At 48.3% G+C, this 16,270-nt stretch overlaps 1 protein-coding gene across 1 annotated transcript; it reads left to right on the top strand.

Moving 5' to 3' along the window:
* Window positions 1–6,857: 6,857 nt before the first annotated feature.
* LOC121546447 (B-cell receptor CD22-like) lies at window positions 6,858–8,682 on the top strand. The gene is made up of 2 exons (XM_041857727.1): window positions 6,858–6,882; window positions 7,119–8,682. Exons 1-2 carry the CDS (start codon window positions 6,858–6,860, stop codon window positions 7,910–7,912), a joined length of 819 nt encoding a protein of 272 aa, XP_041713661.1. The 3' UTR covers window positions 7,913–8,682.
* The last annotated feature ends 7,588 nt before the right edge of the window (window positions 8,683–16,270 follow it).

Below are 16,270 nucleotides of genomic sequence, written 5' to 3'. Positions count from 1 at the left end.
GAGTATTTGGTCATGCCCTTTGGGCTCTCAAACGCCCCTGCTGTTTTCCAAGCCATGGTGAACGATGTTCTTAGGGATTTTTTGAACCGTTTTGTCTTTGTATACCTGGATGATATTCTTGTTTTTTCCAAGTCACCCGAGGAGCATGAGTCACACGTCCGTCAAGTCCTTCAACGGCTCTTGGAGAACAAGCTGTACGTCAAAGCAGAGAAGTGTGAGTTCCACAAACAGTCTACATCGTTCCTTGGTTTCATCATTGAGAGCGGGCAGGTGAAGGCGGACCCCGAGAAGATCCGGGCAGTGACGGAATGGCCCATACCCACCACCCGTAAGCAACTTCAACGATTTTTGGGCTTTGCTAACTTCTACCGTAGGTTCATTAAGGGTTTTAGTAAAGTGGTGGCACCCCCTTACTAGACTCACATCCCCTAAAGTCCCTTTTCTGTGGTCCCCTGAGGCGGAGCAGGCGGTAGGGGGTTTTGAAGGAACTGTTTTCCACCTCCCCTGTGTTGATACACCCCAATACCTCTCTACAGTTTGTTGTGGAGGTGGACGCGTCGGACTCAGGTGTGGGAGCAGTCCTCTCCCAGCGCTCCCCCCACTGACCAAAAGCTTCACCCCTGTGCTTTTTTCTCCAAGAAATTGTCACCCACAGAACGGAATTACGACGTTGGAAACCGAGAACTGCTGGCGGTCAAGCTAGCATTGGAAGAATGGCGGCACTGGCTGGATGGAGCTGAACTGCCGTTTGTGGTCTGGACAGACCACAAAAACTTGGCTTACATCCAAGCCACTAAGAGACTCAACTCACGCCAAGCCAGATGGGCCCTGTTTTTTAGTAGGTTTAACTTTATTCTTACATACAGACCGGGGTCAAGAAATGTTAAACCAGATGCTTTGTCCCGCCAGTTTGCTGACCCTTCGGAGACCAGCGAGCCTGAGGCAGTCCTACCTTCCTCATGCGTCGTGGCGGCAGTACAGTGGGAGATCGAGTCTCTTGTGAAGACTGCACTTGCCACGGACCCGGGACCGGGTGATGGACCTCCCAACCTACTCTTTGTTCCCGAGACGGTCCGGTCTCAGGTGTTGCAGTGGATTCACACCTTTTGCTGGTCACCCTGGGATGAGACGCACGTTGACGCTGCTTAGGAGACATTTTTGGTGGCCTTCAATGGAAACTGACGTTCGGGCTTTTGTGGCAGCCTGTTCAACCTGTGCTCGGGGCAAAGCCTCCCATCAGTCCCCTTCGGGGCTGCTGCTACCCCTCCCAGTTCCCAGCCGTCCCTGGTCCCACATAGCCATGGATTTTGTCACCGGCCTACCCAAGTCTGAAGGTAATGATACTATACTTACCATTGTGGACAGATTCTCTAAATCTGTTCACTATATAGCATTACCAAAATTACCGTCTGCCAGTGAGACAGCGGACCTCCTAGTCCAACATGTATTCCGTCCCCATGGAATACCTGTGGACATCGTATCTGATAGAGGCCCACAGTTTACTTCCCGGGTTTGGAAGGTTTTCTGTTCTGCTTTGGGTGCTTCCGTTAGTCTATCCTCAGGGTTTCATCCCCAGACCAACGGTCAAACAGAAAGAGCCAATCAAGACCTCGAAGCAACCCTTCGTTGTGTGGCTGCTCAACATCCATCATCCTGGGCCAAACATCTGCCTTGGATAGAGTACGCCCACAACTCCCTCACCACCTCTGCCACTGGTCTTTCACCCTTCGAAGTTACCATGGGTTATCAACCCCCTCTGTTTCCTGCTCAGGAGAAGGAATTGGCTGTTCCTTCGGTTCAGGAGAACCTCCGCCGCTGCCAGAGAGTGTGGCGCGACGCTCGGGAAGCGTTGCTCGGACCACCGACAGGAACAAGATGACAGCGGATAGGAGCAGGACTCCCGCACCTGTGTTTCATCCTGGTCAAGAGGTTTGGCTGTCGTCTAAGAACGCACTCTTCGTACCAAATCACGCAAGCTGTCTCCTCGGTACCTGGGTCCGTTTGTGGTGGAGTCCATCATCAACCCCGCTGCGGTTCGTTTGAAGTTGCCTTCAGCCATGAAGATACACCCTACTTTCCACGTCTCCCAACTGAAACCTGTGTCCTCCAGCCTTTTGTGTCCGCCGGCTGATCCACCTCCACCTGTTCGCCTCATTGACGACCATCCGGCCTACACCGTCAGTAGGCTCCTGGACTCTCGGAGGCGGGGTAGGGGTCTCCAATACCTAGTCGATTGGGAAGGTTATGGACCAGAGGAGAGGTCTTGGGTCCCTAAGCGTTTTGTGTTGGATCCTCAGCTGATCACGGACTTCCATCACGGCAACCCTGACAGGCCTGGTGGGTCGCCAGGTGGCGACCATTGAGGGGGGTACTGTTATGTGGGCAGCTTGTCTCTCCCTTTTCTGTTTCCCTTCCTCCTTGTTTTGTCCCCTCTGTCTGTTGTATCTGTATGTGTGTTTGTCCCCTTTATGTGGGTGTGTCTGGAGTGGATCAGGGGGCGTGCTCAGGATCTGCCTCTCCTGTGCAGCTGCGGGTTGTTTCCAGTGATTCCTGCCTACGCAGCTGCATCCTATTCTCTCATCAACCTGCACTACTAATTCCGGGGCATGGCTCTCCACCGGCGCCAGATCGTTGTTCTTACCAGAGCGGTAACTTGGCTCACCAGTAAAGTTATTTTGTCTTTGTCTTCAGCCTGGCTCTCCACTCTCCTTAACCTGTCGTTTGTTTTGTCTTCAGTTCAGACATACCTCCCAACCTGCCTGCCTTCCTGCCTGCCTGCCTGCCTGCCTGCCTGCCTCAGCCTATCCTTCCTCCGGAGCCGACTAGCCCACTCTGTTCCTTTACTTCAGTTGTTTTTGGACTAAGACAATTTGAACTTTTATTAAAGTATTTTTGTTTCTTCCACTCCCTTTGTCGTGTTTGTTTCTCTGAGTGCTGGGTTGAACCATAGCCTAACAGCATGCTTCCCAAATTGTGGGCCCTTCTGACTAAGCTATGTGATTTAAAACAATCCACAGCTTTTTTATATTTAAGAAGCTAATGATCCTCTGTGGCCAAATTATGCTTTCTGGTGTAGTCTATTTTTAATGATTTTATTTATTTCTGTATTCAGGAGTAAGCTAAGGCTATATAATTTTGGCAATTCAATTTACGTTAAGGAAATCTTAGCTTCCTCTAGCCTTATGGACGCACCGACTTATGCTCCAGTGTCTTACTCACACAATCACACACTGTCACGGCTTCCGCCGAGGCTGCCTCCCCTCCTTGTTCGGGCAGGTTTCGGCGTTTGTCGTCACCGGCTTACTAGCTGCTGCCGATCCATTTATCATCACTCCACTTGTCTTTTATAATTAATCACACACACCTGGTCCTTATCCCCAATGAGTCATTGTATAAGTGTTCCCTCTGCTTCCTTGCCTGTGTGGGTGATTGTTTGTTGTAAGCTGTGTGTAGCTCGGTTGAGCTACCCTTACCTTGTTGTTTGCCAGGGTAGATATTTCCCCGGTGCCTGAGTTTTGTTGTCGCATGCTTGCGCAACTGTTTATTGACGGAATAAACTTTTGGATGCGTATTGTGGTCCTCTGTAGCTCAGCTGGTAGAGCACGGCGCTTGTAACGCCAAGGTAGTGGGTTTGATCCCCGGGACCACCCATACACAAAAATTTATGCACACATGACTGTAAGTCGCTTTGGATAAAAGCGTCTGCTAAATGGCTTATTATTATTTTATTTTTTTTATATTACTCTCCTGCGCCTGACTCCTTCTATCACACGCATCACACTCACACACAAACACACTGCATGGCCTCCACTCACTAATAGCCTACATCTGCTCGCTCTGTGCCTCACTCACTCTCTCTCTTTTGGTAATGGCTATGGTTTAATAAAGTAGCAAAACAATGGACTTTTCTGCTGCTTCCCTCACTCGGATCGGACCGGTTGTCCTTAGGTCCTTTCAGAACAGGTTTTAAAATGTAATTTATGCATATTGGGTCCGGGGCTTTCCTGTGTTCATTTCGGAATGGGAGCTCTAACTCACCATTTGTCCTCATCATTCAGATTACTCAAATTCAATCATAAAGTGTTTAGAGAGTGATTAGATGGACATTATGAACTGGGTTGTTCGAGCCTGTCACGGCCGTCTACGGAAGGAGTGGACCAAAGCGCAGCGTTTGTAGCGAACATGACTTTATTAAAGTTAAAGTGCACGAACGAGAAAACAATAAACAATGACGGATAGTGAAGTCCTCAGTACACAGACTGAAACATGGAACAAAAACCCACAACCCTAAGGTGAACACTGACAGTTTAAATATGGCTCCCAATCAGAGATAACGAGCCGACAGCTGACACTCGTTACCTCCGATTGGGAGTCACATGACGAGACAAGACACTACAACCAAACCCAAACACAACCAAATGAACACACCCTATACCCAACACAACCAAATGAATACACCCTGGCTCAAACTACACAGTCCCGGAGCCAGAGCGTGACAGTACCCCCCCCTAAAGGCGCGGACTGCGACCGCGCCTCAATAAGGGCTAAACAAGGGAGGGCTGGGTGGGCATACCTCCTCGGCGGTGGCTCTGGCTCCGGCCTTGATCCCCACCTCCTCTCCAACCCCCCAAAGTACCCCTGGTCCTGTCTAGCCCCGCTGGCCGGAGCCGGACTGACGACACGCGCCCCTGGCTTGGTGCGTGGAGGACGAACGGGCCTTACCAGGCTGACGACGCGCACCACTGCCTTGGCGCGGGGAGCAGGAATGGGCCGGACCGGGCTGACGAAGCGCACCCTTGACTTGGTGCGGAGAGCGGGACCGGGCCGGACAGGGCTGACGAAACGCACCACAGACTTGGTGCGGGGAGCAGGAACGGGCCGGACAGGGCTGACGACACGCACCACAGACCTGGTGCGGGGAGCAGGAACGGGCCGGACAGGGCCGACGAAACGCATCCTAGGCTTGATGCGTGGAGCCGGAACGGGCCTCCCCAGGCTGACGACTCGCATCCCTGGCTTGGTGCGAGTAGCAGGAGTGGGCTGGATCAGGCTGACGGCTCGCACCCTTGGCTTGGTGCGAGTAGCAGGGACGAGCTGAACCAGGCTGACGACTCGCACCCTTGGCTTGGTGCGAGTAGCAGGAACGGGCTGGACCAGGCTGACGACGCACACCGTAGGCTTTGTGCGTAGAACAGGAACAGGCCGGGCTGGGCTGACGACGCACACCGTAGGTTTTGTCCGTGGAGCAGGAACAGGCCGGGCTGGGCTGACGACGCACACCGTAGGTTTTGTACGTGGAGCAGGAACAGGCCGGGCTGGGCTGGCGACGCACCCCGTAGGTTTTGTGCGTAGAGCAAGAACAGGCCGGGCTGGGCTGGCGACGCACACCGTAGGCTTAGTGCGTGGAGCAGGAACAGGCCGGGCTGGGCTGGCGACGCACACCGTAGGTTTAGTGCGTGGAGCAGGAACAGGCCGGGCTGGGCTGGCGACGCACACCGTAGGTCTGGTACGTGGAGCAGGAACAGGCCGGACAGGGCTGTCGACGCACACCGTAGGCTTTGTGCGTGGAGCAGGAACAGGCCGGGCTGGGCTGGCGACGCACACCGTGGACTTGGTGCGTGGAGTAGGAACAGGCCGGTCCATACTGGGAACACACACCACTGGCCTTAACCGGGGATCAGGAACGGGCCGGACCGGACTGGTAACACACCTCAGTCTCTCACGCCGTGCCTCCACTACTTCCCTCCCTCTACTCGCCAATGGCTCCCGTAATCCGGTAGCCTTCTCTCCACGTCTCCCTGTGGCAGCCTCCTGCTGCCCAACCGCCCAAGCCATGTGCCCCCCCCAAAAAAACTTTTTGGGGTTGCCTCTCGTCCTTCCGACGATGGCCCTGCTGACGCCGTTGCTCCTCTCTCGCCAGGGCCTTGATCCTCCCCCAAGGTCCCTTGCCCCCGAGCATGTCCTCCCAGGACCACGATTTGCCCACCTGGGCCATCGCCAGCCTCTCGATCTCCTTACCCGGCGCTTCCTCCCATGTCCAGTCTCCTTGCTCTTGGACACGCTGCTTGGTCCTTTTTTGGTGGGTTTTTCTGTCACGGCCGTCTACGGAAGGAGTGGACCAAAGCGCAGCGTTTGTAAGCGAACATGACTTTATTAAAGTTAAAGTGCACGAACGAGAAAACAATAAACAATGACGGATAGTGAAGTCCTCAGTACACAGACTGAAACATGGAACAAAAACCCACAACCCTAAGGTGAACACTGACAGTTTAAATATGGCTCCCAATCAGAGATAACGAGCCGACAGCTGACACTCGTTACCTCCGATTGGGAGTCACATGACGAGACAAGACACTACAACCAAACCCAAACACAACCAAATGAACACACCCTATACCCAACACAACCAAATGAATACACCCTGGCTCAAACTACACAGTCCCGGAGCCAGAGCGTGACAGAGCCCTGAATGCTGATTGGCTGAAAGCTGTGGTATATCAGACCATATACCACGGGTATAACAAAACATTTATTTTTACTGCTCTAATTATGTTGGTAACCAGTTTATAATAGCAATAAGCCACCTCGGGAGTTTGTGGTATATTGCCAATATGCCACGGCTAAGAGCTGTATCCAGGCACTCCGCGTTGCATCGTGCTTAAGAACAGCCCTTAGCCGTGATATATTGGCCATATACCACACCCTCTCGGGCGTTATTGCTTAAATAGAGCGCTGAGTACCAGGCCATTAGCGAGGGCCGTTAGCAAGTTTGGTAGGCTACCCATCAGCGGCATTCACTTGCGCAGTTTTGGATGGGATTACCGTGACCAACGGTCACAGGGAATTTGACTGCGATCATGACTCGTGACTGCCGGTGTGGTGGTAATACGGTCACCTCAACAGCCCTAGTCTATTGTACATTTTCATGTTCATTTTGATAGCTGTCCTTCACACCTTAAACAGATGCTGATATGAGGTTTGGTTTATGTTCACACTTATCTCAGCAGCAGTGGAACAAAGTGTACTTCATAGGCAAAGTGAGCAAGTAGGTCGGGCTAACTTTTGTGCAAAATGATACTGCATTTTTTTTATTGTGTGTGTGTGTGCATATGTTTCAGGAGTACTGGGTCAATACAGTGTGACTTACACCAAAACAAGTCTCTTTGCCTTGAAGGGGTCATCAGTGGACCTTCCCTGCTCTTACACATATCCCAGTGGGTATACAGTCGGAACAACAGTATGGCATAATTGGAAGTATAGGCAGTATAATTATGAAATACAGCACCGATCAGAGTATTCAGGTCGTGTTGAGTACCGTGGGAATAAGATCAATGACTGCACCCTGAGAATCAGAAACCTGAGAGAGAGTGACTCAGGAGAATATCGTTTCAGATATGAAACCTTCAGCCATGACACATGGAGCTACATTTGGCGACCTGCCTCAGGTGGAGTCACTCTGTCTGTGATAGACCTGAAGGTGTGGTTGACACCTACCATGGTGACAGAGGGATCACAGGTGAATCTGACCTGCAGAACCATCTCCCCTCTGAGTGACAACCCCACCTACATCTGGTACAAGAACAAACAATATCTACAATACAACTCTTCCTCTTGGTACATATCCTCAGTCAACTGTGAGGATGCAGGCAGCTACTCCTGTGCTGTTAAAGGCCATGAGGATCTCCACTCTCCTGAAGTGACTCTAACTGTCAGATACAAACCAAAGAACATCTCAGTGGCAGTCAGTCCCTCTGGTGAAATAGTAGAGGGCAGCTCAGTTACTCTGACCTGTAGCAGTGATGCCAACCCAGCAGTGCAAAAATACACCTGGTTTAAAAAGACTGTAGCCTCAACAAAAGCATATGGACAGATCTATAGCATCACCAACATCAGCTCTGAGGACAGTGAATAATATTACTGTAAGGCAGAGAATGAGAAAGGAGCTAATAACTCTACAGTTAGATTGATAATTGTATCAAGAAAACAAACATCTAGTATTAACATAGTTGTAGGAATCACAGTTGTTGCTCTGGTTCTCATTCTCCTATTTAGCTTTCTGTGGTTCAGAAAGAGGGCTTCCAAATCAACTGACACAAGGGACACAGCAGAGGATGGACACGGAGGCTCTAGTCACCTGTATGACACCATCTCAGGCATGGCCATGACCCCTCCTGCAGTACAGACAGTGGACACAGACGAAGAGGATAACATCCACTATGCCAGTGTCCACTTCTCTCCCTTTAGAAACCAGGAAGTGCCTCTGTACTCCACTGTCCAACTGCCTAACAAGGAAGTCCACTACACTGTGGTGAAATTCAACCGCCTAGGTGTTGCCCCCCAACCTCCAGCACATGCAGCTGAGGATCCATCTGCAATCTACAGCACAGTCAACAAACTCAGAACCTGAACATAAGAAGGTACATTCTTATGCCCTCATACAGTGTTTCCCAGCCCTCTTACTAGGTCGCTGTAATCCTACTGAGCTGAATTTTAAAACGTTGCCTTGTTGATTTGGAATGTCACACAATATTCTGATGTCTAAAGTATAGATTAGATAGAGCCTGCTGTGACTCTATTACTGTACAAGACACTACAGCAACAATTCTAGTGTAGTGAAGTGGAAGATGTGACATAATAGTTTTGCTTATGAACATTGTTAAAGCTGCAATATGTAACTTTTTGGGCGACCTGACCAAATTCACATAGAAATATGAGTTATAGATTTGTCATTCTAATTGAAAGCAAGTCTAAGAAGCGATATATCTGTTATCATTTTAATTTAATCCCTTTAAATTTAGTTTTTGCATCTTTTACTTTCAGTTTTGTACACCAGCTTCAAACAGCTAAAAATACAATATTTTGGGTTATAGAAAATATATTTCACAGCGGTTTAGATGGTACAATGATTATCTGCTTGTTTTGTCACATAAACTGAAATTAGGCGAACTATTCGAATTTTTGCAACCAGGAAATGGCAGAGCGATTTATGCATATTGCACCTTTAAGCTTTATAGGTAAAATTATTTGTAAAAGCTTTTGTGAAATGCATCTCAGTGAGAGACTATAATAGACTTTTAACCTCTAGCGATGTGTCGTTTTAATGTAATCTGTTGAACAATGTTGGACATTTTGCTGAATTGACAGAAACTAAAATGAGTTCCTCCAAGGACTCTCTCTCTCTAAGACAATGGGTCATATTTGTGGCTCTTCACACCCTGTGTGTGATACCGTTTGACCTCACAGCACTAGAGAACCCCTGCTCCCCTCTCTCTTAATGGCAAGAACTAGTAACTGATAAGTTAGGGAAAGAAAGTACCTTTAGGAAAAGAGTACCTGCTGTAATTTAGTACAGAAATTGGGGCAGAAGAACCCAAGTATATTAAGCAGTCTCAGAGGAGAAGTAAGACTTGAGAGTGCTAGTATAGCCTTAAAACTGGTACAAGCTGTGATTCTGTGTTGGAAACACCAGGCCCAAGGAGAGGAATCAGAGCACAGCCTCTATAACTCTAGGAAAGAGCCAACTGACAGAGCAACAAGGAACACAATCCAAAGAAGGATCACCACAAGGAATCACCCAACTCAGAGGAGAAGAGAAGAGCAACAAGCACAAGGAACTCAACTCAGGACCAGAGGACACATCGCCATCTTACCTTTGTTACCCTCCAGGTGGCCTAAACAAGGACCCACAACAGAATCTCTTTCCTAGACTGAGTATAACATCCTTCCATATTCACGAATCTAGAGGTCTTTACTTATCTTTCATACCTTTTTTATGATAATTCTGATTATGTTTTGTAAATAATTTGATTAGTTGATTAAATGTTGATTGTATAAAGGAATTGTGTCGTCTAATTTGTATTTGTATTTGTATTTATTAGGGATCCCCATTAGTTCTTCCTGGGGTCCAAACACATTAAGGCACTTACATTACACATTAAACAAAATAAATGTAATCCTAGTATAAATTCCCTGTCTTAGGTCAGTTAGGATCACCACTTTATATTAAGAATGTGAAATGTCAGAATAATAGTAGAGAGAATGATTTATTTCAGGTTTTATTTCTTTCATCACATTCCCAGTGGGTCAGAAGTTTACATACACTCAATTAGTATTTGGTAGCATTGCCTTTAAATTGTTTAACTTGCGTCAAACGTTTCGGGTAGCCTTCCACAAGCTTCCCACAATAAGTTGGGTGAATTTTGGCCCATTCCTCCTGACAGAGCTGGTGTAACTGAGTCAGGTTTGTAGGCCTCCTTGCTCGCACACGCTTTTTCAGTTCTGCCCACAAATGTTCTATAGGATTGAGGTCAGGGCTTTGTGATGGCCACTCCAATACCTTGACGGCTGCATGTTACCATGGTGTTTATACTTGCGTACTATTGTTTGTACAGATGAACGTGGTACCTTCAGGCATTTGGAAATTGCTCCCAAGGATGAACAAGACTTGTGGAAGTCTACACATTTTTTTCTGAGGTCTTGGCTGATTTATTTTAAATTTCCCATGATGTCAAGCAAAGAAACACTGAGTTTGAAGGTAGGCCTTGAAATACATCCACAGGTACACCTCCAATTGACTCAAATTATGTCAATTAGCCTATCAGAAGCTTCTAAAGCCATGACATCATTTTATGGAATTTTCCAAGCTGTTTAAAGGCACAGTCAACTTAGTGTATGTAAACTTCTGACCCACTGGAATTGTGATTGGGCGCGGAGAGAGAAGGACTGGAACAGTTGTACATCTCCAACGCCAGTTCCCAGCCCGGTACGCCCTGTGCATGCTTCTCGCACCAAGCCAGTGGTGCGTGTTCCCAGTCCAGCACGGCCCGTGCCTGCTCCTCGCACCAAGCCAATGGTGCGTGTTCCCAGTCCGGCACGGCCCGTGCCTGCTCCTCGCACCAAGCCAGTGGTGCGTGTTCCCAGTCCGGCACGGCGCGTGCCTGCTCCTCGCACCAAGCCAGTGGTGCGTGTTCCCAGTCCGGCACGGCCCATTCCAGGACAGAAACACGCAGGTACAGTCAGCAGGTACAGTCGGTCCGTCCGGATCTTTGGAGGAACGTATCCAACGGCAGGCGAGCAGGATCCAGGCTCTCGGCAGCGCAATGGAGCGCTTGGTGAGTACATTGGAGCGATGGGAGAGAGGTGGCGTTTCTACACCTCCTCCAACCACACAACTCACCCGACCTCCAGCGACGGTCCCCTGCAGGGAGCACTTTAGCGTGTCGGTGCCCAGTCTGGGGCCGGCAACCAGCCCAACTACAGGGTTGGAAACCACCTCTGCGTCGGTGCCCAGGGTGGGCACGACGTACAGCCCCGTTTTGGAGCAGGAGCTCCTAAACGTGTCGGTGCCCAGTCTGGGGCCGGCAACCAGTCCTACTACAGTGCTGGAATTTTCCTCTGCGTCGGTGCCCAGGCTGGGCACGCCGTTTAGTCCTGCTCCAGAGATGGGGATGGATACGGGTCCGGAAGTTTGCTCCACTCCAGAGCCAGAGCAGACCGCTCCACCGGGGTCCAGTTCAGCTCCGGTCAGCTGCTCCACTCCGGAGTCAGAGCAGTCCGCTCCACCGGTGCCCAGTCCAGCTCCGGTCAGCGGCTCCACTCCGGAGCCAGAGCAGCCCGCTCCACCGGGGTCCAGTCCAGCTCCGGTCAGCGGCTCCACTCCGGAGCCAGAGCAATCCGCTCCACCGGTGCCTGATCCAGCTCCGGTCGGTTGCTCCACTCCGGAGCCAGAGCAGTTCGCTCCACCGGTGCCTAATCCAGCTCCGGTCAGCGGCTCCACTCCGGAGCCAGAGTAGTCCACTCCACCGGTGCCCAGTCCAGCTCCGGTCAGCAGCTCCCCTCCGGAGCCAGAGCATTCCGCTCCACCGGGGTCCAGTCCAGCTCCGGTCAGCGGCTCCACTCCAGAGCCAGAGCAATCCGCTCCACCGGTGCCTGATCCAGCTCCGGTCAGCGGCTCCCCTCCGGAGCCAGAGCATTCCGCTCCACCAGGATCTAGTTCAGCTCCGGTCAGCGGCTCTACTCCGGGTCCAGACGTCAGCCCCTCTCCAGGGTCGGGGCCTCCCACACCAGGGTCCAGACAGGGCTTGGTGCATCGCGGGAGGATGGCCGATCCAAGCCCAGAAGTCAGCCCCTCTCCAGGTTCGGGGTCTCCCACACCAGGGTCCAGACAGGGCTTGGTGCATCGTGGGAGGAAGGAGAGGGGAAGCATCGAGCCGAGGTCCAGACCAGACCAGGAACGCAACGGGGAGGCAGAGAGGGAGAGGTCGTCACGCCCGGAGCCGGAGCCGCCACTGAAGCGGGAAGCCCACCCGGACCCTCCCCTGTCATGTCAGGTTTGTGCGGCCGGAGTCCGCACCTTTGGGTGGGGGTACTGTCACGCCCTGACCTATAGAACTCTTGTTTGTTGAGTCAGCGTGTGGGAAATCTATGTTATATATTCTATGTTTACGTTCTAGTTTTTCTATTTCTATGTCTGGCCGGGTATGATTCCCAATCAGAGGCAGCTGTCGCTCATTGTCTCTGATTGGGGATCATACTTAGGTAGCCCATTGCCTACTGTGTATTGTGGGATCTTGTTCCGTATTAGGCTTGTATGTGTATAGCCGGAGGACTTCACGTTATGTTGTGTCCATCCATGTCTGAGGACGTCAGGAGATGATGTGGAAACCGGCCACTAGGGGCAACAGTGAGCGCTGTTACCTTCAAGTAGGTTTCGGTTTCGCTGGAGCATTAAGATGGTTCTGGTGGATGGGCATAAGCATTTGCCTCTTGTGCCAAAGGTTGCATGTTAAAAATCCAGCAATAGAACATTTTGAGATTTTTGTTTTAAGTCTATACCAAACCCAACCTTACGTTAACCATTTTGAGTTAATGCCTAACGAGTTAATGCTTAAACTTAACCCTAACCTTAAAAATGCAGAGTTAATGCCTAAACTTAACCTTAAACACTTCAACATTTGACATTTGGAACAACTTCAAAATTTGATGTCTGAGAAAAATGGATGAACGTCTAATTCTGACATGAAAATGTGAAAGCTTGTTGACATGTAAATGCCTTGTTTTCATCTATCGAATGCATGTAATAACCAATCCAACCTCAAGAGGGTATTATAAAGAGGCAAGTCCATTATATCGTTCACTGTTAAATTTCAAAGAAACCCATGTTTTAGACGAGGGCAGGTACTTACTGTATAGGCACAAATCTATGGTTAGCAGCAGAAACAGTAGGGTATGCATAAACAGATGTCATCAAATGTTTCCATCTCCATGTTTGTATGTTTATGTTCTCAGGACAGTGTCAAAAGTAACAGATGAAGACTTAAACTTACCGAAAGAAACACCCACGAGCTACATTGCTAACAGGCCCCCATTAGAAGTAGCAGTAGGTGTGGAGGAGTCCCCGATAGGCAGTGGCTTGAGCTACCAGGTAAAGCAATTCAATAAACATTTTTTTAGATCAACAATATATTGTTTTTATATAAATACAATTAATAGAAAACAAGCATATTCACCGATAGCAATACTAATGCATACGATTACTAAGAAGAGTTACAGCAGGATGGTAGAGTAGATATCCAGCGCATTGTGCAAACAAAACATCCCTCGCAATATCAACTGGAATTACATGGGTCTATTACTGAACTTCTTGTTGGAAAAAAATATTTGAATGGGAAGAGACTGTCACTGGCAAACATGGTTACAGACCCACCTCCTCGTGAAGCAGGGCACATGAGCTAATTATAATACACAAAGTAAGCAAAACAATGAAATCATTCCAATATTGCCTAAAATGATGAATACGATACTAATGATAAGCAATAAAACAATTGAGATGTACAAACTATGGCATAAGGGAACGATGAGCGCATAAGAGGCAAACTGTAATTTCGATTAAGACATTAATGAGCGAGTAGTCGATATAACTATTTGTACAGCACTTTTCAAATGTACAGCGACAGAATGCAGAACATGGGCCGTTCTTACAGTATTCTCCCTGTGCACCAAGTCAGAACCATAGGATAAATAAACCGGGCATATAAACAGACAATGAAAGCTCTTACAATATTCGATGATGACATTTCTCTAAAACAGGCTACAGGCTACATGTGCACCACCAAGTCAGAACAGTAGGCTAAGTTCGGAGAGGGACCAAATTCTTAGGGTGAGACACATGGGCTACTAACAGCTTACTACACAACATACACTTAGTATTACCTTCTTAGCTACTGTATACATATCTCCCTGGCTGGCATATTACATCATTTATGCAGCAGTATACAAGACATATTTATGGACTCACCGTTGTGCTGTGCTCACTTGGACATGGCGCGGCGATCCTTCTTGTGGGCAAACTTTGTCATCAAAGTCTGGCATTCTCTGGATTTATGGCGCTTTCAAGACAACTGGGAAGTTGATTGGAAAAAAAACCAGGTTGAATCCTGACGTCAGTGATCTTCTGAGCTCCTCTGTAGCTCAATTGGTAGAGCATGGCGGTTGTAACGCCAGGGTAATGGGTTCGATCCCCGGGGCCACCCAAACGTAAAAATGTATGCGCACATGACTGTCAGTGGCTTTGGATAAAAGCGTCTGCTAAATTGTCTATTATTATTATTCCTGACTTGGAATTCCGAGTTGGATCACCGTTCAAAACCCTCTCCACCGAATAGTAGGCAGGGGAAGCAAAATAGTGATTGCTTTGTGATGCTATTGATTCTTTCCAAACCACTCATTGTTGAATTTGCGATTTCCGACTTCTGTAATGTTTATGTCCAATGGCCAATGAGCACCGATAAGTTTTATCTATAATTTATCTTCATATGACAAGGATTGAAAAGGATTTGCCAGTAAATTATTTGATGTGATTCATGATGATGACTGCTTGTCTAGTTTGTATGAGGTTGACATGATCTGTCCAATCAGAGCTATGGTAGATATAATGTGATTTGACATCATTTTATCTGTGGCCAATGACCTTCAGCCTTCTTGGAAGGGCACATCTAATGTAAATCTATTGCAGCACCCAAGGGGGCTTTGAACTGCCTAGCTATAGTGTCCCCATGAACGACAGAACACTGAGCCAATCATGGCGCAACTAGAGAAGATTACCAAGGCCTATACTCTGTATTTTCGCTGGCTGCCCCTCCACCACAGGAAGCACTGAGCTAGGTTGAAACACCTGCATTTTGGAGCTGCCTTACTCAAGAAAGAGACCATGTTTGTATGAGGCTTTATTAACTCAAGGATCTTTTTTTTTTTGGACATTGTTTGCAAACTGATATGTGACACAAATTAATGTCAAATTAACATGAAAAACATAATTTTTATTTTGTATTTTATCTTTTGCCCCACCTGCCCTGAATGACGGGTCGCCACCGGAGAGGACTAGCCTACTTCTTAAGAATGTGTGGCCGGAAGTTGGACAGCATGATAACCACAAACCATATCTGGTTTATGTTTCCTAATCTGGAATTAGAGATCTTCCCAGATACTATTTTAAACTTCTTAATTTTGACTATTGCCCTTTCCACATGCACCCTATGCTTCGCTATTTTCTTTCTCATCTCGACATCTGGTTCTGGCATTTGTAGGTTGAACTTCGCAAAGGGAGGAATGTTCAATCTAAGGCCAATTTCCTCCACATCTATTTCAATGAGAAACCCCTTGTCTACCATGAGCCTATCACATCTCTTAAGGTAGCCACATTGAAGCAGAATTTGCAGAAACAGTAATGTTACACTGTTTAAATATTTCTCTGTCAGAAATGGATCCTGTGTAGAGGGTGGATGCAAATATAATTGAGCCACATGGATCATATTATCAGAGACTTCAGTATCTTGGTAGACTTGTAGTTGGAATAAGTTTGGCTTTGCAGTAGTTGTAAGCTTGGATTCTTAAAATAATTCATAACTTTAGATAAACCAATTATTACTATTACAGTATTCTCCCTGTACACCAAGGGGAGATGGAGTGGGGCTTGAACGAGCAACTCTGCAGTTTTTGGGCAATGGCATTACTTTCTGTGCCATTAGGTCTAGAGCAGACTGCTTGGAAGATGATGTAGTATGTTAACATACAGGGAGGCTCCATCTCTGTTAGTGGTACAGATAGTAGATGTTTTAGTAGCTGTAGTAGTGATAGTAATAGTAGTGGAGATGTAACCTACAGTGGTAATAGTACTGCTATCAATGTCCTCACCAGATAGAGCTGAGACAGCAGTAATAAGTAGGCTACAACAATGAAGAAAATCATGAGCATGACAGTTTTGGGGCATCGT

This window comes from Coregonus clupeaformis, unplaced genomic scaffold, assembly GCF_020615455.1.
Source record: "Coregonus clupeaformis isolate EN_2021a unplaced genomic scaffold, ASM2061545v1 scaf0012, whole genome shotgun sequence".
NCBI lineage: Eukaryota > Metazoa > Chordata > Actinopteri > Salmoniformes > Salmonidae > Coregonus > Coregonus clupeaformis.
Note: the sequence above shows the minus strand (reverse complement) of the source record. Positions and strands in the feature narration are given on the sequence as shown.

What these genes read in the sequence shown, in the direction of transcription:
- LOC121546447 (XM_041857727.1), top strand. Translation starts at nt 6,858, where the DNA reads ATGACTCGTGACTGCCGGTGTGGTG. An exon ending in TCGTGACTGCCGGTGTGGTG is followed by an intron (nt 6,883 to 7,118) that starts GTAATACGGTCA and finishes CATATGTTTCAG; the next exon opens with GAGTACTGGGTCAATACAGT.